At 41.4% G+C, this 25,474-nt stretch overlaps 2 protein-coding genes across 6 annotated transcripts in view; one reads left to right on the top strand and one right to left on the bottom strand.

The window, feature by feature from the left end:
* Nucleotides 1–4,301, top strand: part of CNKSR2 (connector enhancer of kinase suppressor of Ras 2) — a 377,408-nt gene extending 373,107 nt beyond the window's left edge. For all 5 annotated transcript variants that reach the window (XM_075913326.1, XM_075913323.1, XM_075913322.1 and 2 more), the window contains 2 exons: nt 841–1,037; nt 3,459–4,301. In XM_075913326.1, coding sequence (XP_075769441.1) covers nt 841–1,037; nt 3,459–3,674 — 413 coding nt within the window. In that variant the 3' untranslated portion in view covers nt 3,675–4,301. The remainder of the gene's footprint in view (nt 1–840; nt 1,038–3,458) is intronic.
* A 1,228-nt stretch (nt 4,302–5,529) lies between these two features.
* KLHL34 (kelch like family member 34) lies at nt 5,530–9,730 on the bottom strand. Its single transcript, XM_075913329.1, has 2 exons — nt 9,630–9,730; nt 5,530–9,523 (listed from the first exon to the last, which is right to left on the bottom strand). The coding sequence occupies exon 2, from the start codon at nt 8,822–8,824 to the stop codon at nt 7,070–7,072; it is 1,755 nt and encodes a 584-aa protein (XP_075769444.1). The 5' UTR covers nt 8,825–9,523; nt 9,630–9,730; the 3' UTR covers nt 5,530–7,069.
* Nucleotides 9,731–25,474: the final 15,744 nt, after the last annotated feature.

Genomic DNA, 25,474 nt, shown 5'->3' with positions numbered 1-25,474 from the left:
TACAGGCAATTCAGTCAGGCAAAATTAACAGCTCATCCTTTCTCCCACCCAGTTGTATCTGGTCTACTTAGACTATACGTACAGACTGTCTATGTACAGTGCCTAACGCAACGGAACCCTAATTTTCAGCTGACACTTAGGAATCACAAGGGATAGTAAGTATCACAAAGGATGGATGATCTCATTAATTGCTTTTTCACATGTGCATGAATAGGAACAAAAGACCAAGGAAGTTTAATGTCAATTGAATAAGCAAAACAGAAACTCTCCCCTAGTATCCTACGGAGCCACCATCTCCTGAACTGTAGCACATGTTTACTTTGAGATCCTTTTTGTATCCCCTGAAGGAAAAACCAAGACAACATGAAATGTCCTTCCCCTGATTATTTTTCAGTTGGATCTCTCACCTGAAGTCCCTTCTCATTTAGTAGGCTGCTCCTATTGCTTTCATTTCTTGTAACAGCTTATGAATTTACTGTTATGGTTAATTGTAATTAGCGTGTCTATTATGACAGTAAACTTATACCCTGTAATCTTTTTTTATCTGCATTGTAGAAAGCTTTGTATTGTCAAAAGTTTTGCTTTTGTTTCTCTTGAAAAGTACCGTATCTAGAAGTGATTTTCTTAAGCAATAATTAGAGAGAAAAATAGCTTTAGGCAATGTTTGACTTACAATACTTTTGAGGGGGGATGGATTTTGGCAGATGTGGAATACTCTCCCTAGATGTGAAATGATCCCTTTCTGGTCTTGTTAAAAATACTGCTTTTAGGGAGGCTTTTATGGGTTTTTAATAACCATGTTAATTATACACTGTTCCTTTCTCTTGGTTTTTTTAAAAGCTGAAACTATAGAAGAAAAGCCAGCAGACTCCTTGCAAGATTTGTACAGAGCCTTGGAACAGGCCAGTCTGTCGCCTTTAGGAAAATATCGGATTTCCACCAAGCTAGAGTACAAGAAGTCTTTTTTAAAAAGATGTAGTGATCCAATAGTCAATGAAAAACTGCATCAACTGCGAATTCTGAAAAGCACTTTAAAGGTGAGAGAATAGAGGGTGGGGAAATACCATCAAAAAGTTGGATCTTCTCCTACTGAATTCAAAAATTAACTGTACTCAGCTGGAGGGCAGTCTGAATCTTTTGTCTAAAAAGAACAAAAGAAAGTCATGGCAAAATACTGTTCTCCAAACTAAGGAAAAGTTTCTTGTGGGGAAGAGGGATTGTTTTCTGCATGATTTAAAGATTTAAGAAAGAAATGGCAGTAATGACAGATACAACCCCTACATTTAGAACAGAGCATTTATAATTTGAAGTTTTAACATGCTTGTCTGGCCCTTTGAACATCACAGTGCATGCAATTCCAGATCACATCAGGAATGTTCCTTTAAAGCACAGCAATCAATAGACACTCCTATGCTAGATCTTCCTTAAGGTCCCGTTATCTTTATTCAATTTAACTTACTACAGTTGAAGCCACCAGATACTAAATACACCGGCCTTTCGTAGCAGCTTTCATCTGAGTGCGCTTTACCAACATTAATAAATTAAATCTTCCAACCCCCCTGAGAGGCACTTACAGAGTATTATCTCCATTCCATATGGCCCCAGTCCTGCAAACATTTGCACAGATGCTTAACTTTACTCATAGTGAGTGCAATCCCACTGAAGACAATAGCACTACTTATACTATTTATGGTTAAGCATATGTGTAACGCTTTGCAGGGTCAGGATTTAGAAGGGGAAAGTAAGGCTTTCCAGTGGCTCTCCCAAAATCTCACACAGGAAATTTGGGAAAGAGCCAGAAACAGAACTAAGGTCTTTCTCCTTCTTAAATCACAAGGCAGTCCTTCCTCCGGGAAGGTATAAGATCACTGACTAGTAGTGAGGAGGTGCAGAATACTCATGATTTTTCGTATGGCACCAGGGAAGCACAGTGTGGTACTCTAACCACAGATCTGGAAAGCAGGAATTCCCCTGTTCTAATCTCAACTCTTGCCTCCGTTTCCCTATCTCAAGAATGAATATGTAGCTACTTTGGGGAACATTGATATGCTATAATTTGCAAAGCACACTGAACAAGAAGAGTGCTTTATACATGTCAATGGTGTTTTAAATGTACTACCTCTTGCTAACATGACTCTTCAAAGTATATCAAGCCAAAGACTGAGCAGGTCAATTTTTTAACTACACCCATCAGCCTCACCAGAATATAGGAAGAAAGCTTTAGCATATGTATAGAGTTATCGAGGAACAGATAAATTAGCAGTGGGGACCATGAGGATTCCTGGAGGAAGAAGGCGTTGATGGACAAATCACTACTATCAAGAAGGCCTCATGCTGTAAACCTGGGTTCTAATTATATTATTAAAGTTTGATGTGGTTGCATCCAGTTGTCCTGGCTTGCAGCAGAGTAGAGCAACTGCAAGGAAGCCTGGAGCCTGCTCTGATCTACAGCTGCTGGCTATGGCCCCTCCAGAGACCTTCCCCAGCCACGCTTGTTGGAGCACAGCCCAGCCCAGCCCCGCCCCGCCCCGCCCCTTCTTCCAGTGTGCACTCCAGACAGCAGGGGAGTAGGTACAAGTGGGCTAATCTGGCCTTGAACTTGCAGAGGAGATCCGGCAGGGTTCTGACCCCTTTGGGAATGTCTACATGGCAACTGGGAGGTGTGATTCCCAAAGCCAGTAGACAGCCTGATGCTAGCTCAGCTCGAACTAGCATGCTAAAATTAGCTGTGTGGATGCTGTGGCTTGGTCTAGCTGCCAAAGGCCAAGCTTGCCTGAACTCCTGGGTCTGAGTCAGGCAGCTAGCCTGAGCCACCTCCGGAGGTGCAATATCTCCATTGCTATCTTTAGCGTGCTAGCTCATCTCAAGCTGTTGCAAGCCTTGTCTACTTGTGCTGCGAATCAGAGTTATCATTTCCTTTATGGTGGCAGGAAGTTGCACTGGGCCAGAGTATCAGGCCTACTGTGTGTATTTATAATCTTTAATGAAGAATAGTTATCTATTTAAAACATCAGTGCTTAGTTTTTTGCATGTAGTGCTCAGATGCCACAGTGAAGAACTCAGCTGAAAGGCCTCCCTATACTGGTGGATAACAAGCCGTCTGTTTGCATCCCACACCCAAACATGAAATCAAGAAAAGTCAACAGATGGCACTTTGCAGTGTGAAACATTTTCTTAGAAACTAAAGCAGCTAACAGTAAATAGAAAGGGGGCTGTTATTACATAACAGATCTAAGGGTAATGAGAAGGGAAACCCTGCAACTCAAGTGATGCCAACACCCTGAGCCATGGATAGCATCATTTTTAAGTAGACCTCAAGAGGCTTAAAATCAATGACACACTGTGCCCCCGTTTTTCCAATACCTTTATGTCTTGTTGCCCTTTTTGTTAAGTTGTTCAGCATTTATGAGATGCTCTTGTTAGTCAATTATCCCTCTCTGTTCTTTGTTCTTTTACAGGCCAGAGAAGGAGAGGTAGCCATTATAGATAAGATTCTCAATAATCCAGATTTGACCTCTAAAGACTTTCAAGAATGGAAACAAATGTACCTTGATCTCTTCTTGGATATCTGTCAAAACAGTAACCCAGGGGACCCTATAAATGGCTCTTCTGAAGTAGATGCACTTATAGCCTCTTTAGCACACACCCATTCGTACATTGAAACGCACGTATAAATGTTTTCTCTTTAGTCAATTTACTACATTCCAATCTTTTACTCAGTGCATAAAGTTGTTTTTCTATCAATACGTGGGAGGTCTGGTAAATTATATTTTAATGTTACTCAGCTGTGTGACGTAAACCTTACATGGTCGACAATCCCATTGACTTTAATGGGAATTTGTATATTTTTATGCTTACAATGCTCAGCTTGTGTTTAGCTTGTGCAAAACAAATGAACATGGTTTTTAATAAATAAAAATATATTTTAAAAAATACATTTTGGATCAAGGTGAAACCTTTACAAGATCAAGGTTTTGTGACCGAAGATCACATGATCTCTTTAAAAATGTAATTTTATACTATATAATTCCAGTATTGCATTACATTTTTGGAGTTCCAGTATTATTTTATTGTGCAGAAAATAAAACTTTTTTTATATTAAATGAAAAACTCTAGGAATTTTCTTAACTGACAGACAAAAGGGAAATGCATTATCTCTCAGTTTTGATGAAAACAGAAAAGCTTTAGATAAATGGATAAGAATAAATAGAAATAATTACCAACACAAGTTCAAGTATCAAAACTTCAGGTATTATTTGTCAAATACTTTTTTGTAAGAGATCTATGGTACAGCTTTATCATCAGTGCAAATGAGTTTCTTTGTTTGTGTTTTAATTAAGACCAAATTGTATCTTATCCCCCCTTCATTTTATTGTTGGTTTATTATTAATAATAATGTGATTGTTCTTGCACTGATGGTATCAGGATTGTTTGCAGCTTTTTGCAATAACAGCAATCAGACTTTGATCATGCTTATTAAAGATGTTTAACTCATCCAAAAAAATAGCTAAAGCAAAGGATTCCAACTTAATGATTTCAAACTGTAGCATGCTAGAGAGGGAGTAAATAGGATTTTTCAGCTAATCTCCTACTTGTTTTCTAACCTGTTCAATTCATCATTTTGTATGCAGGAAAAATGTGATATTAACAAGGTCAAGAATATACTGTAATTTGAAAACCTGGTGAGAACTAAAAAGCCTCTCTTTTGCTTTCAAAAAGGGAAGGATGTCTACAAATTCTGTTGAGTTCACAACCAAATAAAATATTTTAATCTTACATAAGGTTTCAGCTACATGGGAAATAATTCAGGGAAGAGGAGTGAAGCATGTACTTAGACTTATGCACAAGCCCCGAAATGGGCACTGAGGAGGGAAATCCTAAATCGTGTATTTATCTTTTACCAGCTTAATGTTTATGAAAAGTGAACAGAGTATGACAAAATATTTATGCTGCTTTTTAATGTTTTGCTGCATAAGTTAAGAGTCATGACATGGTTTGATAATACTCATAACAAATGGAAAAGCCCCTCTTAGTAGTCCTTACCATAAGTTGTTCACTGAACCAGCTTTAGACCGTTGCCTGTCGAGCTCAGTGAATGTAATTAAATTTTAAGAGCTCGGATGTTTACTGGTAGTTAGCTTTGTTATTGGGATGAAGGCAAGAAAGGAGAAGTGTCTCTCCATTTATTGGTTTTGAAGTTTTTTTAATTGCATTTTGGATTGTAGATGTTTTGCAGATTTTGCACAATTGTACAGAGGTGTGGCCTTTTGCAGCCCATTTGAAATAACTCTAATTCAAGTCAACATGGCTGTCGAATCATATATTCATGTTTGTATGGAATTCTGGATCCAGTGTAATATTTGTATCATTTAGAAGAATCTGTTTGTATAAACTGGACATTTATTTACTGCATGAATACTGACTTGTATATTAAATTTGTGAAGTTTTGTATATTTCTCATAACAAAAATGCTTGACCTGAAATGAATTGTACTATTGTTCCAAGCATTTACACTCTTGTTATTGTTTTACTGGACCAAAAGTAAATATATTCATATAAAAATTCTTTATATCTGATGGATGTATATGCACATCACGTAGCTGATTCTTCGCTGAAACTAAGGCAGTTTAGATGATGTGGATCTGTTGCTATGCAACAGCTATTCTGCCAGCACTTTACTTTAGAAAAGTCAGCTTGATTGCTGGAAAGGTGAAAATTAAATATTACAATTTAAGATAGTCGAGCATGAAAAACAGGAGAACATTTGTCCTATTTGTTGTGCTACCTTCTCTCAAGGCAACACTAAATGCTCTTTGACAGATATATTTTTACTATATTAACTTTCAGGCTAGAAAGGGAACAGTGCAAAATAAGTAAAATAAATGTAGCTTTTAAATGAATCTTTATGAAATTTGTTTTGAGTAAATTAAATTTTTAATCACGCTCTGGAATCTAGTCACATAACTTCATTTTACATGCCCAAGTGCTTTAAAATGTCCTCCCAATCCATTCCCTATTACTCTGTCAGCATTGCCAGCATAAAGTGAGGCAATTGCTTTCTCTGGTACAGCCACTTAATACAGAATTTCAAAAAGAGTCAAGTTAACTTTCTTTCCTTATTAGTCCTTAACAGAAATCAAGCTTTTATTACTTCCTTTCCCTCTCATGTATTGGTTCAACAGTTAAAAAGAATTTCATCTTCAACATGATCATCATTATCCAGCAGGACACAGGATGTACTCACTTAGGAAGCGGAATATAGCAACAATTGTTGCATGTTCCGCTGTACCTTTAAATAAGTATACCCATTCAGAACTGGCTGCCTCAGTTTTGATACTGCAAATATGTACTATGAAAATACTGTGCACACTTTAAAACCCCACTCTGATGGGCATGCCATAACAAAAGCTATTTTACAGAAAGGTCGCTCCCCTCTGGTTTGCTTCCTATATCAAGCAATCAATTGGTTAATATATAACCATAATTAAGGCTACATTTTATCCAATCCCTCTTCTCAATGCAGTAATTTCTTACTGATTAGCACTCTCACTTAGCTATTTACTCAAATAATACTATCCTCTAAGTGTTACTTATTAAAGCTGTTGCAGGCAATAATTTTCTGATCTTTAAATATTTCACATTCATTTTGCTTTGCTTAGCTTTAGTAGAAAATTCAATACCACCTACCATCTGGGAAAATGACCTTTAATTAAAAAAATAGAGGGATTACATTTTTAACCCTTGGAAAATCTGACTTTAGATTGATGATAAATGTTTCCAAAGGACAGCATTGGCACTCCTCTACATTGTCCTTGCAGGATGGGCTACTTGCCCCATCTGTCATTGGCAAATACCTGTCTTCGCTTGTACAGGTCACAGCATCTTCCTCTCATGGAAATGCCAGGTATCCTATTCATAAGCGCTGTGTGGGGTGCTTTCTAAAGCAAAACCTCAACTCTGTTGTGGTTAGTGCAGTTGCAGATGTCTTTTTTCCTCTGGGGCAGCCCCTGCTGTACTGTCTCTAAGGGTGAGTTAACGAAAGCGTTGACTCAGCAGTTTGACAGGAGTATTATTGGATGTCCTTCATTTCTGGCAATTCTGACAGTTGTAGCACAGCACACTGCAATCCATACCAAGGTAAAGGAAGCTTGCAAATCTCTTCCCAGCAGTCGTTGTCAATGTCATAACCCACCACATCTTGGGTTGGGACCTCCTGTGAGTCTTGCCATTTTTTTCCCCCAATGAGAAGTGCTGTTTCCTCCACCACAGCCAGACCATAGCAAAACCGGTCATAGACCAGTGGCTTTAAACGAGTCCACTGGTTTGGGATGGGGTCATATCTTTCTATCTCAGAGAATGGCTCATAAAGTCCTAAAAATGTGTAGATGGCTTCTCTGATCGTTGCCATGTGGTGCCCAAATCGAGCAATGCTCATGGAGGCTTGCTTTATCCACTGCCCTTCTATGCTGCTCAAAGAGTACACATCCTTACTTGTGTTGGTTTGAGCGGTGTATTTGCCACCTGAGATGTAGATCGTGTTCTTGCAAACCGTGCTGGCCTGGCCATGCATCTTGCACGGCAATTCTGTAGCCTTTGTCCATCTATCTCTGCTAATGTTATAGACTTCAACAGATGAATGCAGCGACCCATTCTCACCTCTACCACCAATTGCAAAAATGTTGTTGTCTAAGATGCAGCAAGAAAATTGGCATCTCTTTTCAAGCATTTCTGTGGTTTGTGTCCATTTGTTAAATCTTGGATCATAACGATGGACCTTGTTTGTAACTGAGAATCTGGTGCTTTTCCTGTCACTTTGCAAATCTTCGATTTCCCCACCCAGCACATATAGGTAATTTCCAATCACACACATGCAGTGGTTCTGTACTCTGTCCTGCACCTGCGTTAGAGTTCTCCATTTGTGATTGTAAACATCAAAGGCCATCACATCACTGACCAGCCCCTCACTTGCCGTTCCTCCTCCTACTAGGATAATGCGTGTTTTCTGGTTTCTCAGGGTGCTATACTTATCCTGCAGAATGGGTTGTTTAAAAACTAGCGAATGGTAGTTTATTGCTTTTATGATCAAGCATTTAATAGGTGTCGTGAGAGAAACATCGGCCTGTGTGTAGACCTTTCTCAGATCTTCCACGGGGATGAGACCAAATCTTATATGTTCTAAAAGGTTGCTTGTGAGAGTCAACCTGGACTTATCATGCTTCAGCCACATGAGCACGAGGTCCAGCAAACAGGATTCCTTCACCATAGGGACATCAGATGATTCAACCACTGCCATCAGCGATCTGAAGTTCAATAAGAGCAGCTCCATGAAATGCAAATCCAAAAGTTTCCAGAGATTACTAATGATGTATTTTCCTGTCACTGACAGTGCATCTGGAAGATAGAACTTTGTGGCAATGTTGGCAGAAAAACAGCAGTTTTCCAGGGTAAGGTTGTTAACCAAGTACTGATTGCACAGGTCAATAGCCTCAGTCACTTGCAAGTAACTGGCAGCTTCCAGAGTGTCCTCCAGATTCTCAAAAGAAAGGGGCAACCAGGAGGTATAAATGAAATCCAGGACATGCTGGAGACCAGTGGGTGAGATGACTTGCAGGTGAATGACACTGGCTTTGGATTCTTTTGTATAGCTTTTGAACATAGCCCTGAAATAATCACTGGAACAGGCCAGCAGAGACTTGTGTGCAGGAAACTCATTTTCCTTCACCTTCAGTAAAATATCACACATCAAGCCTTCAGCTCTAAGCATTTGGTACTGGGAGAGCACAGTATTGCAGTGTGCTTTGCAGTAGGCCAGGAAATAACTCATGGTGCATAATACGATGCTTTAAGCTAATTTATTACAATTAAAATGCAACTACTGGTTAAAACAGTTGCACGAATCACCTTGTAGGTTCCTTTGTAAGAATGCCCATCAGAGCCTCCAGCTCTTAAAGAAAAACCCAGCAGAAAAAAATCAGGCCCTTTCCCAGCCTAGCAGGCTATCTTAGTGCACTTGCAGTGAATTAAATGCATTCGTTCAATGAGGAAACAGCCGAATCTAGTATCAGCCTCGGGATGCTTACTTTTCTCGCTTCCCTTTCATGCAGGAGGATGGAAGGTCCACAGCTGCGGAGAACTACTGCTTGGCTGGCCATCATGTGACAGAGGTGGGAGCTAGATGACAGCTTTTACAAGAGGAATTTTTTGTCGGCTCAGACGTCTCTAACACTCCTTCTTCCTCTGCAGGCTGATTAAATAGATCTTCGGTGGCTGCCAGTGCATGGCATTGAGCAGGAACAGATGGGGAGGGGGGGGGGAAAAGCGATGAGGAGAACTTTTGCCGTTGCTTTTTCTGTCTGAGCCTTGTTTGTATTTCAAACTTAGATAAGTTTAGATCGCACTGACGATGGGACAACAGACCGCTTTTGGTGCTCTTCTCTCACTGTGATAGGACATCTGGGCTGAAGATCAAATCAGTATCCAGGGATTAGAGCAAAAGGGCTTTCTGAACATATAAATCTTGTGCCTGCAGGGAGAAAGAGAGGCAAAATACCGTGATTAGTCACTGGTTTAATTTGACATGCATTTCTGAGCCCTTTGGTTTAAATGGTATCACAGTAACTCACACCTACCAGAATAGAATGCAAACACAAGCTCCGTGTCATAGCTGTCCGAAAGCTGAATTCGGCTGGGGAGAATGATAGGGAGGGGGAAGAATCTAGTAGTTTTATGAACAGATCTGAGCCAAAGCATCTGTCATTGAATGACCTGAATGGAAATCACGAGAGTAACACATTTGTGTGAAGTGGTGACAAAAATAGATCCCACGTTATGTCATAGTAAACTGAACTCTGTTTATAGAGGAGAATTGGCATCTATTACCAGCTAGAAACAATCCCCCCTGAAGTCCAGTGGATAGTCTATAGCTAACTATATTAGCTTTTCCACTTTGAGTTTGTTCTAATTAAGTACAAATGAAGGATTATCTGATTTCTCACCTAAGCTTTCTGGGATCCAATTCCTACTGGGAAAGGAGGTGTGGATAAGCTACATATCTTGGTCTCTTGAGACTTTAATTTTCTTTGAGTAACCCTGAGTGGAGGCTCTGAAATACTGGACTGACAACAAGCAGGCACCTCCTTTTCACACTCTTCCTTCCAAAACACTCCAGGCTTACAAAGTGACAAAGTTGAGCATCCAGCTGCCTCATGGAACAACAGTCTCTGGAGCTGTCCTTTGCTGTCATCCACAGGTAAAGTTGCTCAGCATCTGAGTGGCTTATATGCTATAATTTCTATTCATCCTCTGTGGAATCCCACATCTGATTGCAGTGTGTCATTTTCTTGGTGGGTTTGTTTTCACATTGTTACCTTAGTGCTAGGTAAAACCTCCATAATGGGAATGAAGATGATTACCAGCTGCAGTCAAAACTGCAGAATCTGAGTGACTTAATCAAGCATCAGAATTATAGAGTGCATGTTCATTGCTATAGTTCATTTTAGTGATGATTTTCCTGCATAGAGCCATTTTCTGTCAATGTATAAGAGATCATAAATCAGGATCTTGTTGAAATAATAATCTGTGATGCTAACTAGATGAAATGAACACAGACTCATCAGGGAGTAAGAAAGCTAGTTTTTCTTATATAAACACCTCATGTCCAAGAGAGGAAATGTTAAAACATTTTAAGAGGAAATTAAACAATATTCCATGATTTTGTTCAAGCAATCCAACTGGTCTGTTGCCTTTCTTTTTTTTTTAACTCACTAAAGAGAAAATGGTTTCCCACTGCCACCAGCCTTGTGCAGTCAGTCACACCTGTGGGTGTCAGAGTGGGTGTTAAATGCTACGTGCCTGCATGTTGACACTCCCTTTTCTTTTGTTGTGTACACGCTGTAGATGACACACTGGTGCAATCAGACCTAAGCTGTTTAAAAGACTCTCAAAACTGTATCTGATCCATTGTGTTACTGTAATCAGGAGAGATGTGAATGCAGCTGAACAGAATGGCCCAGATTCTACACTCAGGTGTCCTCTATATACAATGGTGGTACTGGTTTAACTCAAATCAGTAAGTGGGGCCTGGTCAACACTCAGGGTCACACCAGCTTAACTATAAGAATAACGTTAACCTACTTAGTTCAATTGGTGCCGCTTTCTGTGTTCACACTCTAACGTGAATGCTGACTGGCTTATATTAGTTTACTTTACATTTTAAATTATAGGTGTAGTAATACCTACTGTAGAAACATATCTTAGAAGAAACAAAATATAGGACTATGTAGCACTTTAAAGACTAACAAGATGGTTTATTAGATGATGAGCTTTCGTGGGCCAGACCCACTTCCTCAGATCAAATAGTGGAAGAAAATAGTCACAGCTATATATACCAAAGGATACAATTTAAAAAAATGAACAGATATGAAAAGGACAAATCACATTTCAGAACAGAAGGGAGATGCGGGGGGGGGGGGGGGGGGAGGAAGGTGAATGCCAGTGAGTTAATGATATTAGAGGTGGGGAAGGGTAGATGTCTGTGAGTTAATAGTATTAGAGGTGATAATTGGGGAAGCTATCTTTGTAATGGGTAAGATAGCTGGGGCCTTTGTTCAGCCCCCTGCGGAGAGTGTCGAATTTTAGCATGAATGCCAGTTCAGAGGATTCCCTTTCAAGTGCAGATTTGAATGTCTTCTGAAGTAGGATGCAGGTGAGTAGGTCATTGAGACAGTGTCCTTTCTGGTTGAAATGGCAAGCAACACCAGACTAACACGGCCACATTTCTATCACCATATCTTAGAAGGGTAGCTATGTTCATCTAAATCTGAAAAAAACCAACGAGGAGTCCTGTGGCACCTTAAAGACTAACACATTTATTTGGGCATAAGGTTTCATGAATAAAAAATCACTCCTTCCATCTGACAATGTGGTTTTTATTCATAAACCAAATAAGTCCATTAGTCTTTAAGTTGCCACAGGACTCCTTGTTGTTTTTGTAAATACCTAGTGTAAATTACAGATGAAGACTAAACTGATGTATGCTGATTTTCAGCTGATGTGTCCACACACCTCAGTGTGTGCCAGTTTACTAACTCCATTTAGCACCATACCGACAAGTCATGTAATGCCTGCATGTAGACAAACTCTGACATGAGCTAAATTGATATATGCCAATTGTAAATGTACTGATATGTGTCTGCATGGGTTTAACTAAACTGATTTAAAACCAATTTCAGCTAAGCTCTTGCAACCATCACATTCAGAGCAGTCCTCAGTTTTGCCTGTGTACATCTGAAGTGAATGAAAGCAGAATTTGGTTCATTTTAATGGCCACTTAGCTGGTAGAAATATTTGTCTGGGGCATTTACTTGTCTGACAGGTCACTTAAATTAATCACAGAAAGAACTAAACACTGGGGTGTATATTTTTTAACAAGGAGGTGAAATAAAATACAATCCTTTCTTGAGTCCTACTCCACAGTGTAATGGCATAAGCACAATGTCCTCATGGGAAACTGAAGGTTTTTTGGCTAAATATAATAAGAAAGGTTATTTTTCATTTCAATTTTTCATTTCAAAGGAATTTATCTTACTCATTGGTTTGAAGATCAAGCCCAATACTTTTACTTGACTCGCTAGATATCCTTTAAAGTTAGGTTAAAATTGATATTTCAGTTATGTATAATTTGTTTGGGAAACCACTTTTTTTAACTACATGCATAAGATTTCATTAATCTACTTGGCAAAGACTTTTAGCATATTTTCTATCTAAAATGGAGATGGTCTGGAATAAAACTATATTATACAGAAGTTCCTAAAAGCCTTTCATACCTTGGAAATGCCAGAGGAGAATTGGTTGTGAAAAACTGCTGGCTTTCATTTTTACAGTTTTTTCCTATTGAAAAGCTGGGAAATATCATACATTGCAAGACTTTATCCAATGTCATCTGGTAACTTAAAGAGACAACCAGTTAGCAACGATTTCGGTCACCTTTACAAATGTTCCCATTATTTTTTAAGGAAAGGGCACAGAAAAGAGAAAAAACAGTGTACAAATTTACACAATTCAAACTGGGGTCATCAATAACAACATTACAAAAAGATGTCGTGGGCAGAATTTTAGCTATAAAATATTACCTAGGAAATTGGCCTATTGCCATGATACCTTAGAATTCAAAAGGTCTTACACTGACTCTACCAAAACAGAAGGAAAAAAATACAGGCAGTCCCCGGGTTACGTACAAGATAGGGACTGTAGGTTTGTTCTTAAGTTGAATTTGTATGTAAGTCGGAACTGGTACATATTGTAGGGGAAACTCTAGCCAAACATTTCTCCAGAGCTCAGTTTTATTCTCCCACGCCTCACTTCCCTCAGTCCTTTATTCTCAAGCTGAGGTGTCTGCTGAGAAAAGCCGCTCTGCGTCTCCCTGGTCTGCTGGGGGGGGGGGCGCTAGCTTCGCGTCTCCCTGGTCTGCTGGGGGGAAGCAGCTAGTGCGGGGTTGCCTCACCCCGTTTGTAAGTAGGGATCTGATGTAAGTCGGATCCATGTAACCCGGGGACTGCCTGTATGCTAATATTTGAGCTACACACCAATGATCTCATCACTTTAATCAGTTTTAGTTGCAACCAAGTAGTCCAGCTTGTGAAGTAATTTCTCATGTTCTTCCCCTTCTGTGTTTTTTTTTTTTTTTTTTTTTTTTTTGTCCTTTGTTTGTCTCCCTGGAGGATGTGTTTAAGTAGTGTGTTTATTGCTCCTGCAGTGCATTCAATATGTGTTTGTCATTGAATAAAAAGCAAATTGGGACCGTTTTTAAATAAGGTTTCCGTTTCAGAGTGATTGTTCTGGGATGTCAATATTTGGGCTGTTGCTAGCACATGAACTACTAAAGAATAATGAGGTCAAAAAGCTGGAAAACAATGTGTAGAATATTTGATAAAGACACCTACTATAATTTCCTCCTTGGATCATCAAAAGGAAGGAGGTGGCAGTTATGCTTTCTTCCAGGAGCTCAACTGGGGAAAAAAGTTTTCCCTTGGACTCTGGTGCTCAGAGTGGCCTCATGAGCCCAGGCTGCCCAGGAGCTGCCCTGAATCAGTATGCCTGCTCCCACCCCCGGCCCCAACTAGCCTCCTCTTCAGTCTATGCTACCCGCTTTGGAGGCTGTGCTGTGGTTCTTGCAGGCTGGGAATTGCATGCTTCAGATGGATGTTCCAGCACTGAGGGTCCTGCACCCTGGGTCTAGCCATCTTCTGGACTGAGTCAGAACAGAAGGTTTGCAACTGACTTAGCAGAAACCAAATTGGGTCCTAAATTAAGGCTTTACTTCTTGTCCACTTCTGACCAGAAAGCAGAAATGCCAGACTACACCGAGACTGACAACTGACAATTCCTGTTTCCTGGGCTAGACCATGTGTTACTATTCGTTCCTATCCCTGGGCCAGGCTTTTCCCCATTCCCAACACAGACCTGTTTCTTTTGGGGAGTGAGGGGTAATTGTCTTCAAACCAGCTTGTAGACAAGCAGAAAAGAGACTTTTAACTTATTCCTGTTCTCTCAGGGTTCAGTGCCACCCCTCCTAGGGGACTCTGTTACTCTTGCTCCTGGCAGGTTCCCAGGGTTGGTCAGCTTGGCTATTACCTTGAGCATCTGGCTCCTTGCTCCAGAGACCCATCACCAGTGTCCATAGTCTCAGAGAACATATGGGTAGGAAGAGACGTCAGAAGATCATGTTGTTCAACCTCCTGCTCAAAACAGGACCAATCCCAACATTCGTTTCCAGGGGTGAGGAGGAACACTGGGGGCACTGGCCATGTGACCCCCCCACGTGACTCCTGACCATGCCACCCCTAGCTCTGGTGAGGGCCAGGACAACAGCCTTCTCTGCCCTAGACACCTTCCAGAAACACCACTCAGGGAGCTAGAGGGGGTCTGGCGTGCTAGCAGCAGGAATTGGACATACACTCACATTCACCAGCAGCATTGGGAGCCAGGGAAGAGGAGTGACATGGCTGCAGGCCCCTAGCTATTGGCCATGTTGTTCCCCTTCCTGCTGGTGAGGGAGGGGGCAGTCCCTCCCTTGAGCAATGGGAGAAAAGACCAGCACCACGTCACTCCACTTCCTGCCTCCCTCTGTTGCCGATGAGTGGGTGGGGGGCCCTGAGCAACTGTAGCCCAGCTCTCTCTAATAGATTGGCTTAACTCATCTGCTCTGGTCTAGGGTGCTGGCTTCAATCTGTCCATGGGGAGCAGCTACCCTAAAACAAACCTATAGGAGCTTGCTAAGGACAACACCAGTTGGCTGTCAGATGAATGTAAGGAATAGGTTTAAAAATGGGGAGAGATGAGCCACAATGCTGGGGAGGCCTTTGTGATTAGGTCACTTCCAATTTAACCTCCTGTTCATAGACTCATAGACTTTAAGGTCAGAAGGGACCATTATGATCATCTAGTCTGACCCCCTGCACAATGCAGGCCACAGAATCTTACCCACCCCCTCCTAGAATAGTCCTCTCACCTATATCTCAGATATTGAAGCCTTCAAATAGTTTGAAGACCCCAAGAGGCAGAGAATCCTCTAGCTGTGATCTGTACCCCATGCCACTGAGGAAGGTGAAAAACCTCCAGGGCCTCTGCCAATCTACCCTGGAGGAAAATTCCTTCCCGACCCCAAATATGGCGATCAGCTAAACCCTGAGCATGTGGGCAAGACTCATCAGCCAGACACCCAGAAAGTTCTCTATAGTAATTCCTATCATCCCTCCATTGACCTATTGACCTATTTACCACTAATAATGAATGGTCAATTAGTTTCCAAGATCATGTTATCTCATCAAACCATCCCCTTCATAAACCCATCTAGTTTAATCTTGAAGCCAGATAGATCTTTTGCCCCCACTACTTCCTTTGGAAGTCCATTCCAGAACATCACTCTAATGGTTAGAAACCTTCATCTAATCTCAAGTCTAAACTTCCTACTAGCCAGCTTATATCCATTTGTTCTTGTGTCCACATTGGTATTAAACTTAAATAATTCCTCTCCCTCCCTAGTATTTATCCCTCTAATATATTTAAAGAGAGCAATCATGTCCCCCCTCAGCCTTCTTTTGATTAAGATAAACAAGCCAAGCTCCTTAAGTCTCCTTTCATAAGACAGGTTTTCCATTCCTCAGATCATCCTAGTGGCCCTTCTTTGTACCTGTTCCAGTTTGAATTCATCTTCTTAAACATGGGAGACCAGAACTGCACACAGTATTCCAAATGGGGTCTAACCAATGCCTTGAATAATGGCACTAACACCTCCTTATCCCTACTGGAAATACCTCGCCTAATACATCCCAAGACCGTATTAGCCTTTTTCACGGCCATGTCACAATGGCGGCTCATAGTCATCCTATAATCAACCAGGACTCCAAGGTCCTTCTCCTCCTCCGTTACTTCCAACTGATGTGTCCCCAGCTTATAACTAAAATTCTTGTTATTAATCCCTAACACTTCTCACTATTACATTTCATCCTATTGCTATCATTACAATTTACAAGGTCATCCAGATCTTCCTGTATGATATCCCGATCCTTTTCTGAATTGGCAATACCTCCCAACTTTGTGTCATCCGCAAATTTTATCAGGACACTTCCACTTTTGGTGCCAAGGTCATCAATAAAAAGATTAAATAAAATTGGCCCCAAAACTGATCCCTGAGGAACTCTGCTAGTAACCTACCTCCAACCTGACAGTTCACCTTTCAGTATGACCCACTGTAATATCCCCTTTAACCAGTTGCTTATCCACCTCTCAACTTTCATATAATCCCTATCTTTTCCAATTTAACCAATAATTTCCTATGTGGTACTGTATCAAATGCCTTACTAAAGTCAAGGTAGATTAGATCCACTGCATTTCCTTTATCTAGAAAATCTGTTACTTTCTCAAAAAAGGAGATCAGGTTGGTTTGGCACGATCTACCTTTCGTAAAACCATGTTGTAATTTGTCCCAATTGCCATTAACCTCAATATTTGTAACTATTTTCTCCTTCAAAAATTTTTCCAAGATCTTGCATACTACAGATGTCAAACTAACAGGCCTATAGTTACCCAGGTTCCTTTTTTTCCCTTTCTTAAAAATAGGAACTATATTAATAATTCTCCAGTCAAATCGTACAAACCCTGAGTTTAGAGATTTATTAAAAAATTTTGCTAATGGAATTGCAATTTCACGGGCCAGTTCCTTTAATATTCTTGGATGAAGATTATCTGGGCCCCACGATTTACTCCCATTAAGCTGTTCAAGTTTGGCTTTTACCTTGGATATGGTAATATCTACCTCCATATCCTTAGTCCCATTTGTTATGTTACCATTATCCCTAAACTCTTCATTAGCCTCATTAAAGACTGAAGCAAAGTATTTGTTTAGATATTGGGCCATTCCTAGATTATCCTTAACCTCCACTCCATCCTTAGTAATTAGCCATCCTACTTCTTCTTTTTTTGTTTTTTCCTATTTATATTGCTATAAAACCTTTTACTATTGGTTTTAATTCCCTTTGCAAGGTCCAACTCTACCTGAGAGACTTTTAGCCTCTCTCACTTTGTCCCTACATGCTCTAACCTCAATAAGGAAGCTTTCTTTACTGATCCCTCCCATCTTCCACTCCTTATATGCTTTCTGCTTTTTCTTAATCACTGCTTTTTCTTATATGCTTGCTCATCCAGCTTGGTCTAACACACCTGCCTATAAATTTTTTCCCTTTTCTTGGGATACAAGCTTCTGACAGCTTCTGCAACTTTAACTTAAAATAATCCCAGGCCTCCTCCACCTTAAGATCCATAATTTCTTTAGTCCAATAAACTTCGCTAACTAATTTCCTTAATCTATTAAAGTTAGCCCTTTTGAAATCAAAAACCCTAGTCTCAGATTTATTTTTGTTTATTCTTCCATTTAGTTTGAACTGAATTAGCTCATGATCACTCGAGCCAAGGTTGTCCCCTACAACCATTTCATCTATGAGGTCCTCGCTACTCACCAAAACCAAATCTAAAATAACTTCCCCCCTTGTTGGTTCAGCAGCTACTTGATGAAGGAATTCATCAGCTATCACATCTAGGAAAATCTGAGCCCTATTATTATTACTAGCACTTGTTCTCCAGTCTATATCTGGAAAGTTGAAATCTCCCATGATTACGCAGTTTCCATGAGTATTTACTTCATTAAAAACATTAAAGAGGTCTGTTGTTTTTATATGGACAGAAAGGAGAGGACAAAGAACAATCAACGCCCTGAGACTGCAGAGAAAAGAGCACAAGTGCTGGTTTCCTCTATCAAAACCCTTCCAAAACCAGGTAGTACAAAGTGTATTTACAGAGTGCACTGGACACTGCAACCATCACTCTGAAACCAAGATGTGTTTAATAGGTTAGAATCTAACTTCTACACCTTCTTCAGTTCCCCTAATTCCAAATCATCCCAGCACTCCGTAAGCCACAGAACTCTCCTTTCTCCACAAAAAGTGGGGGCAGTGACAGAATACGATATGATGAAACAGATTGAATCAGTTGCCCTGTCGGGTAAGAGACTGAACTCAAAGCTGAGGATATGGAAACGGAAGTCTTAAAGTTTTCCTGGCTTTAGATACATGGTCCTCATCTTCCCATTGTTCTTCAAATCCATAATGAAAGCTTGGTTGCCCCGGGAGAGAGGCAGAGAAGGAGAAGGCACATCTGTGTGATACATTTTCCATTTTCTTCACATGCACACACAGGTTTTGATAATAAAGGCAGTGATGTCACTGGTAAGGAAATAGACAGAATTTTATAAACTGGGTGAAACCCAGTTGAACTGAGCTGTGAAGAAGCTTGTGACGAAGAATGAATGATGAATGAAAGTGATTATTTTTTCAATGATGCTTGACTAACTAAAATTAGGCTTGAGTGGCAAAGGTGTGTATTGTCCATGGTGTGTATTGTCCACAGGGGCAGCCTGCATGGGTGCATCGCCAAGTGTGTGGCTAACAATCCTCACTGGTGGGTTTGACAAACACAGACCAGAGATTAGAAATGTGCTTGCTTATAAAGGGCTGTGTGGTGACTTATAACTGTGGACAATAAATTGGTTGTAGACTTCATTCAGAGATACCAGAGTACAGATCAGATTCAATTTAGAGTCTTTCTTTCTGTTCAGTGCTGCCTAGAGCTGAACTGACTGATGAGCAGGTCAAGGGAGCACTAGGACAATATGGCAGCGAAAGACAATGTGGAAGGGGCAGCAGTAGTGAGGTGCCCACCCCCCAATGAAATCGCTTACGTCTGGGCCCCGTGGTGGAACCTCAGAACACAACATTGCAGCGTGTGGCAGTGGCAGCAGCAGCAGCAGCTACTGCGGCAATGATAACAAAATCACCAAGCAGTGGCACAGACCGTGGTGAGCAGCAGCAAAGGCAACAGATGCAAGCACCAGAAGAGGCATTGCCCCCCACTTCTAAACCGCATTTGTGCATTGGAATGACTCCATATGGATTCATCCCTCAATTCTGGAACTTCGCTGATTTCTGACAACCAACCATGGGTGCAGCAAGGGGAAAGTAGTGCATTAAAGGGACAGTTTGTTGGACACCCAAAGGGTATGGGTTGGAAACCCTTTTTGGGTCAAGGGCTACTGACCCAAAGAAAAATCAGGGGCTGCACACAAGTGAGAAGCCAAAAAAAAAAAACCGCCCCTGACTGAGAAAAAGAAAGACACTCCCCACATTCCCCTCACACACCAGAGTCTAGGGGGACCCAGGCTAGTAGATTTTGTGTGCTCCAGCCCCAAGGTAGCAGAGGGTCTGGAGTGCCAGCAGGGGCACCACATTTCAAGAAAGATGTGGAGAAATTGGAGAAGGTCCAGAGAAGAGCAACAAGAATGACTAAAGGTCTAGAGAACATGACCTATGAAGGAAGGCTGAAAGAACTGGGCTTGTTTAGTTTGGAGAGGAGAAGACTAAGAGGGGACATGAGAGTGGTTTTCAGGTATCTAAAAGGGTGTCACAAGGAGGAGGGAGAAAAATTGTTCTCCTTGGCCTCTGAGGCTAGGACAAGAAGCAATGGGCTTACACTGCAGTAAGGGAGGTTTAGGTTGGACATTAGGAAAAACTTCCTAACTGTCAGGGTGGTTAAACACTGGAATAAATTGCCTAGGAAGGCTGAGGAATCTCCATCTCTGGAGATATTTAAGAGCAGGTTAGAGGTTAGATCCTTTATCAGGGATGGTCTAGATGGTACTGGGTCCTGCCATGAGGGCGGGGGGGGCGGCTGAACTCGATGACCTCTCAAGGTCCCTTTCAGTTCTAGTGTTCTATGATTCTGTGGGCTCCCTAATGCTAGGGGGGAGTCCTGAGCCTTGGGGGCTGTATCCAGACAAGCTAGGGGCCACATCCAGCCCCTGAGCCTGAGGTTCACCACCTCTGCCATAGGGTATATCTGCATTAAAAGGCATTGCTTCAGTGGAGACACTATCTATGCCTGTGGGAGGAGTTTGCTTGTCAGCCTAAATAACCCCCAGCATAAATAACCCCAGCAATGGTAGAAAGAATTTTTCCATCAACGTAGTGCTGTCTACACAGGGACTTGCATCAATTTCACTGTGCCATTCAGGAATGTAGACTTTCGCAATCCCTGAATGATGCAGTTGTGTTGACCTTATTTTCTAGGATAGACCAGGCCCACGTTAAACCATTGCAGCCAAGGCCTAACAGTGTAAAGCGGTGTTTCTTAAACTTTTTAAGACCGAGGAACACCAAGGATTTTTGGTTGAGCAAAAAAAAGGTCAGGGGGAAAAATGGGGGAAAGTTATTGAGGGGGAAAATAAGGGTCCGGGGAAAGTTATTGAGCAAAACAAAAAAGGTTGCCTACCTGCCCCTTTAAGGGCAGCACTTTGAATTCTGTTGTTCTCCACGGTACACCTCCAACAGCCTCGCGGCACATCATTGTGCCATGGAGCACAGTTTAAGAAACACTGGTGTGAAGTGTGTCTTTCTGAACTGCGCAGTTGCTGGGTATCATTTAAATTCTACCAAAGCAGGGGAAAGGCTACTGCTCATGTTAGAGCTTTGCTCACACCACTGGGACAAAATGGCAGACCAGCAAGGGAAAGCACAGGGCAGAATGCTCTGCTCCCTGTGCAAATTCACTGAGAAGGGAGGGCCATACCCCTGAGAACTCACTAGCTTTCATTAGCAGTTAAGGCTGCCTGGTCTTCTCCTGAGTCTGCATCTGACCCATCTCCTGAACGCTCCTGTCCCCCCTCAGCAGAGCACAGTGATTTGTTCCCCATGAAGCCTATGGCTGTTGAATGCACTGGACTCTCTCCAGCCTCCTCAAGTTGCCAAGTAATGTTCTCATAGTAAGCGTATGCACTGCAGGGTGACCAGCATTGGCCTATTCCTGCACAGTTGGAATTGGCTTGGATTCCCTCTTGAATATTAAAAATAGTCCTTTTGTCAGTCAGAAAGTGAGCTGGTACTCTTCAGCAGGACACCATGCCCTTTCCAAACATTGTAGAGCCCCCCTGTGAGAAATCAGGTCAAACTCCTTCCTCTTCCCATCCTAATCACCCCCTGGGACAGAGGAGCAGCACACAGCCAGTCTGTGGAGCTGTCTGAAGACAGCCAAATGAAGTTACTGTACTACGGTGTCAAGCTGGTATAAGAAGATTAGTTCAAACTCACTGTGTCTGCCTCAGATAGCTTATAGGCTACATTAAGACTTGACGTTGTAAGGAATGGTATCACCAGAGCTGTAGGAAAATAGAGGGCACCAGAGACAACAACAAGACCATGTGGTTGCTTTGATTGGTTTCAATCCTTGAGCCTCACAGCCTGTGAAATGTAGGTTTCCCTCACCTCTAGTAACAGGTAGGAACAGAAGTAAAAATTAACAAAATTATGTTCCCTCTCTGACCTAGGGGGACTGAGATAATTTGTCTAGTGGAGGTGCTGAGAGCCATTGAACCAAACTGTAAATCCTGTATATAATGGAAATCACTTCATGGCAGGGGGTGCAGGAGCACCCCAAGTTCTAGCACTTATTTTCTGCCCAGGTTTTGAATCTGTACAATGGAAAGTTTAAAAAAATGTTTTTTTCAACTTCTGTCACTGCAGCTTAGTTCATCGTAAGTGGGTTCCACTGTATAAGCTAAATCAAACTTTCTAGAAAGAGCACAACACCAAAAAAGAAACTCTGGGTCTTTTCTAGAGTTGCGTAATTGCATGTTCTTATAAACAAAAAGGAAACATTAAGATCCAGCAGGGGACTTGAAATGACTATATCTGTGGCGTCCCTCTGCTACATTCTTCTGCCAAATAGCAATATTTGCAAAGTAGTAGTTGAAGGATTTAAACAGAGCTTATATCTTGATTCCTATATTAGTGGGTAGTGGCAACGGTTGAGAAGTTGGCAATAGAAAGGTACAGAAAGAAATGAAATATTTATGCCACTTACCTGCTTATCCTCCCAAAATGTATCAGTCTCCCTTTGACTAAGAAAAGGTCTAATATCTGCTCAACATGTGGTACACCCTCATTCAGGAGATTGATATTATGCACCATCAGGGGAATCAAGTAGCTCTCCATAGAGTTAGTTCATTTCCCGCATCACCCAGGGGATGCCTGCATGCTCAGAGTTTCCTGATACTGGGGCATAATCTTAGTTTGTTGATTTCATTGGCACTATGTTGATTTATGTCCGCTGAGGGTATGCTCTAGTATGTTTCAGAACTGTATAGAGCAACTGGAGTAGAAGGAGGTCAGGGGCTCCATTCTGGGAAAGGGAGCAGCCTGAAGTCTTACAGGGTCTGCAGCTCCTTGACTGGCATTTGTAATTTGCATCTTTCTTGTGATTTTATACTGCCACCCATCGCTGGAGTATCTCAGCTCCTCCCACCAAAAATCAATATCAACAGTGAAGCCTGTCGTGTACTTTACAGAGTTTCTGGTACGTCTCCCTTTTGAATGTCAAACCTCTGCAAGGAGTGGAGGTTTTGGTTTTGATTGGTTTTGATGTAAATAATAAATTACCTCCTTTTTTGATTAATCGAGGTTTAGAGGTAGAAAGGGGTGGCAGTATTCGGACTGTGATCCTTATTAAGGAAAGGCTTTTTCTAAGAGGAAAGTTGTGATGCATTTCCTAAAACTGGTCAGATAATGATAATAGAATCATAGACATGTAAGACTGGAAGAAACCTCTTTGAGAGGTCATATAGTGCAGCTCCCTGCACTCAAGGCAAGGCTATGTAATAACTAGATCATGCCTGACAGGTGTTTGTCTCGCCTGTTCTTAAAAAAATCCACTGATAGCGATTCCATAACCTCCCTAGGCAATTTGTACCAGTGCTTAACTGCTCTGACATTTGAGGGGGATTTTTTCCTAATCGTCAACCTAAACTCCCATTGCTTCAGTTTAAGTCCATTGCTTCTTGTCCTATCTTCAGGGGGGTAAGGAGAACAATTTTTCTGCCTCCTCATTTATGTCATTGAAAACTGCTATATCCCCTCTCAGTCTTCTATTCTCCAGACTAAATAAACACATTTTTTAAACCTTTCCTCAGAAGTCAGGTTTTATTTTGTTTCTCTTTTCTGGACAATGGGCCTTAGATGAAACCTCTGCACTAGAGTGAATTTTATTTTAATAAAATTAAATTCTTTTTGCGCCTTTGTTCCGAAAAAATATTATGTGGAACCAGCAGGACTTATATTCAGTTATTTTCTTTGGATTTTGTCCTCCTTCATTTTGACTCTCTCCTTCCAATATATATTTTGCCTAAAATGTTATGTGTGTAATTTGTGTAATAAAGTTACAATGTTATTTAGGTCCCAATTGAAGAAATCTCTCAAGTATATACCTAGCATTAAGCATGTGCTTACGTCCCAATGACACGCTTAAATGCTTTCCTGAATTGAGGTCTTAAATAGGACAAAGCTGGTTTGTATACCGAGATTTAGCACTTTGGGGGCACCATGGGTGCCCTGTTTTGAAAATGTGCCCAGCATGTCAGTAATTTGAAAAAGCCCAGAACAAAGGAATGAATGTGCATCTATTGCCTGTTCACAGGAAGAGTGACTGAAAATTCATTGCCTAACATCATTGCTGTTTAAAGAGCTACTCCCTGGGGATATCACCGCTTCGGCATTTTTGCTGAGATCAATATATAAGAATGCATGTTTAACAATTCATGGCTACAGTATAAAAATATATTTCAGCAGTGCTGAGGTTAGAATATTTTTTGCTGCCAGCACATAAAAGGAAAATAGGTTAAGTGGTTCTTTTGTTCTCTTTGGTGAAGCCTTAAGAATATAAACATTCTTGTTGGTGGTGTTAGCAGTTCGCATTCTTGAAGGCCCATTGCTTTCATTTCTCTTCTGCACTAGTGAGAGGGTATGGAAGATTCCAGGTGATCCAGTAAATAAGCAGGAGAGAAAAGGTCAGATTCTCTTTATCATACCACCTTCCCCCTCCTCCACACACACATCTCATCTCTTGTGATATGTCTACACCTCAAGCTCAAGCTGAAGGGTTTCCCTACCCTTGCTAGCTCTGATCCAGCTGGCACACTAAAAACAGTGTAGCCACGTCAGCACAAGTGGAAGTGGGAGGGGGCTAGCCACCCTGAATACATACCTAACATCTGGAATGGGGCTGTGTTTGAGGCAGCTAACCTCTGCCGCTGCTCACGCCACTGCAGCTACACTTGTGTTTTCAGTGTACTTGTTCAAATAGAACAAGGGTGAGAAATGACACCTCCAGCTCGAAGTGCTTTGGCACAGTTTGAGTGAAGCAAAGAGGCTAGATTTTTGCCACTGTTTCTTAGCACCACCATTGATTTATTGTGTTATTTTGGACACGTTACTTCTCTGGGCTTCAGTTTTTCCCTGAAAATAAACATAAGATCACCAACCTGCCTCAGACAAACAAGCAGTGAGTTGCTGTAAAGGTCCTTTGAGATCTTCAGATGAGGGCTCATTGCTGGAAAGTACTGAGTAACTCCAGAGGGGTATGGAGTTTTCCAAAATCCCATTGAGATCTCAAAGCAACAACAGCAAAACAAAGGCAGTGGGAACAAGGAGACACAGCTCCTGCAGGAGTTTTTGGGCACTTTGCTGGATCAAGCCCTCCAAGTGCCAATTCTTTATTGTTATTAACCTGCTCTAACCACTCCACCATGAGCATCATTAAGCCCCATGCATGGTAACTAAGGCACAGAGACAGTGAATGAGGCTGATTCTTCTTTCGTGTGCCTCCTTTCTGTTACATTGATATGATTTCCAGAACAAGCTGTTCTGAACATTTCCCACTCAGTATATTTTAAAATATTCTACATAGCTCTGTGTCCTCAATGGAACTACGCCGACACACACCAGCTGAGGTGCTGGCCTGTTGTTTTTAGACCATTTCGGTGACTACAGCATGTGTGTACTGCATATGACTCACCTGCCAAGTGGTGGAAGGAGCACGT

The sequence above is a fragment of the Pelodiscus sinensis genome, chromosome 1, assembly GCF_049634645.1.
Source record: "Pelodiscus sinensis isolate JC-2024 chromosome 1, ASM4963464v1, whole genome shotgun sequence".
NCBI classification, from domain to species: Eukaryota; Metazoa; Chordata; order Testudines; family Trionychidae; genus Pelodiscus; species Pelodiscus sinensis.
The sequence above is the reverse complement of the archived record's forward strand: the minus strand, read 5'-3'. Positions and strand labels throughout refer to the sequence as shown.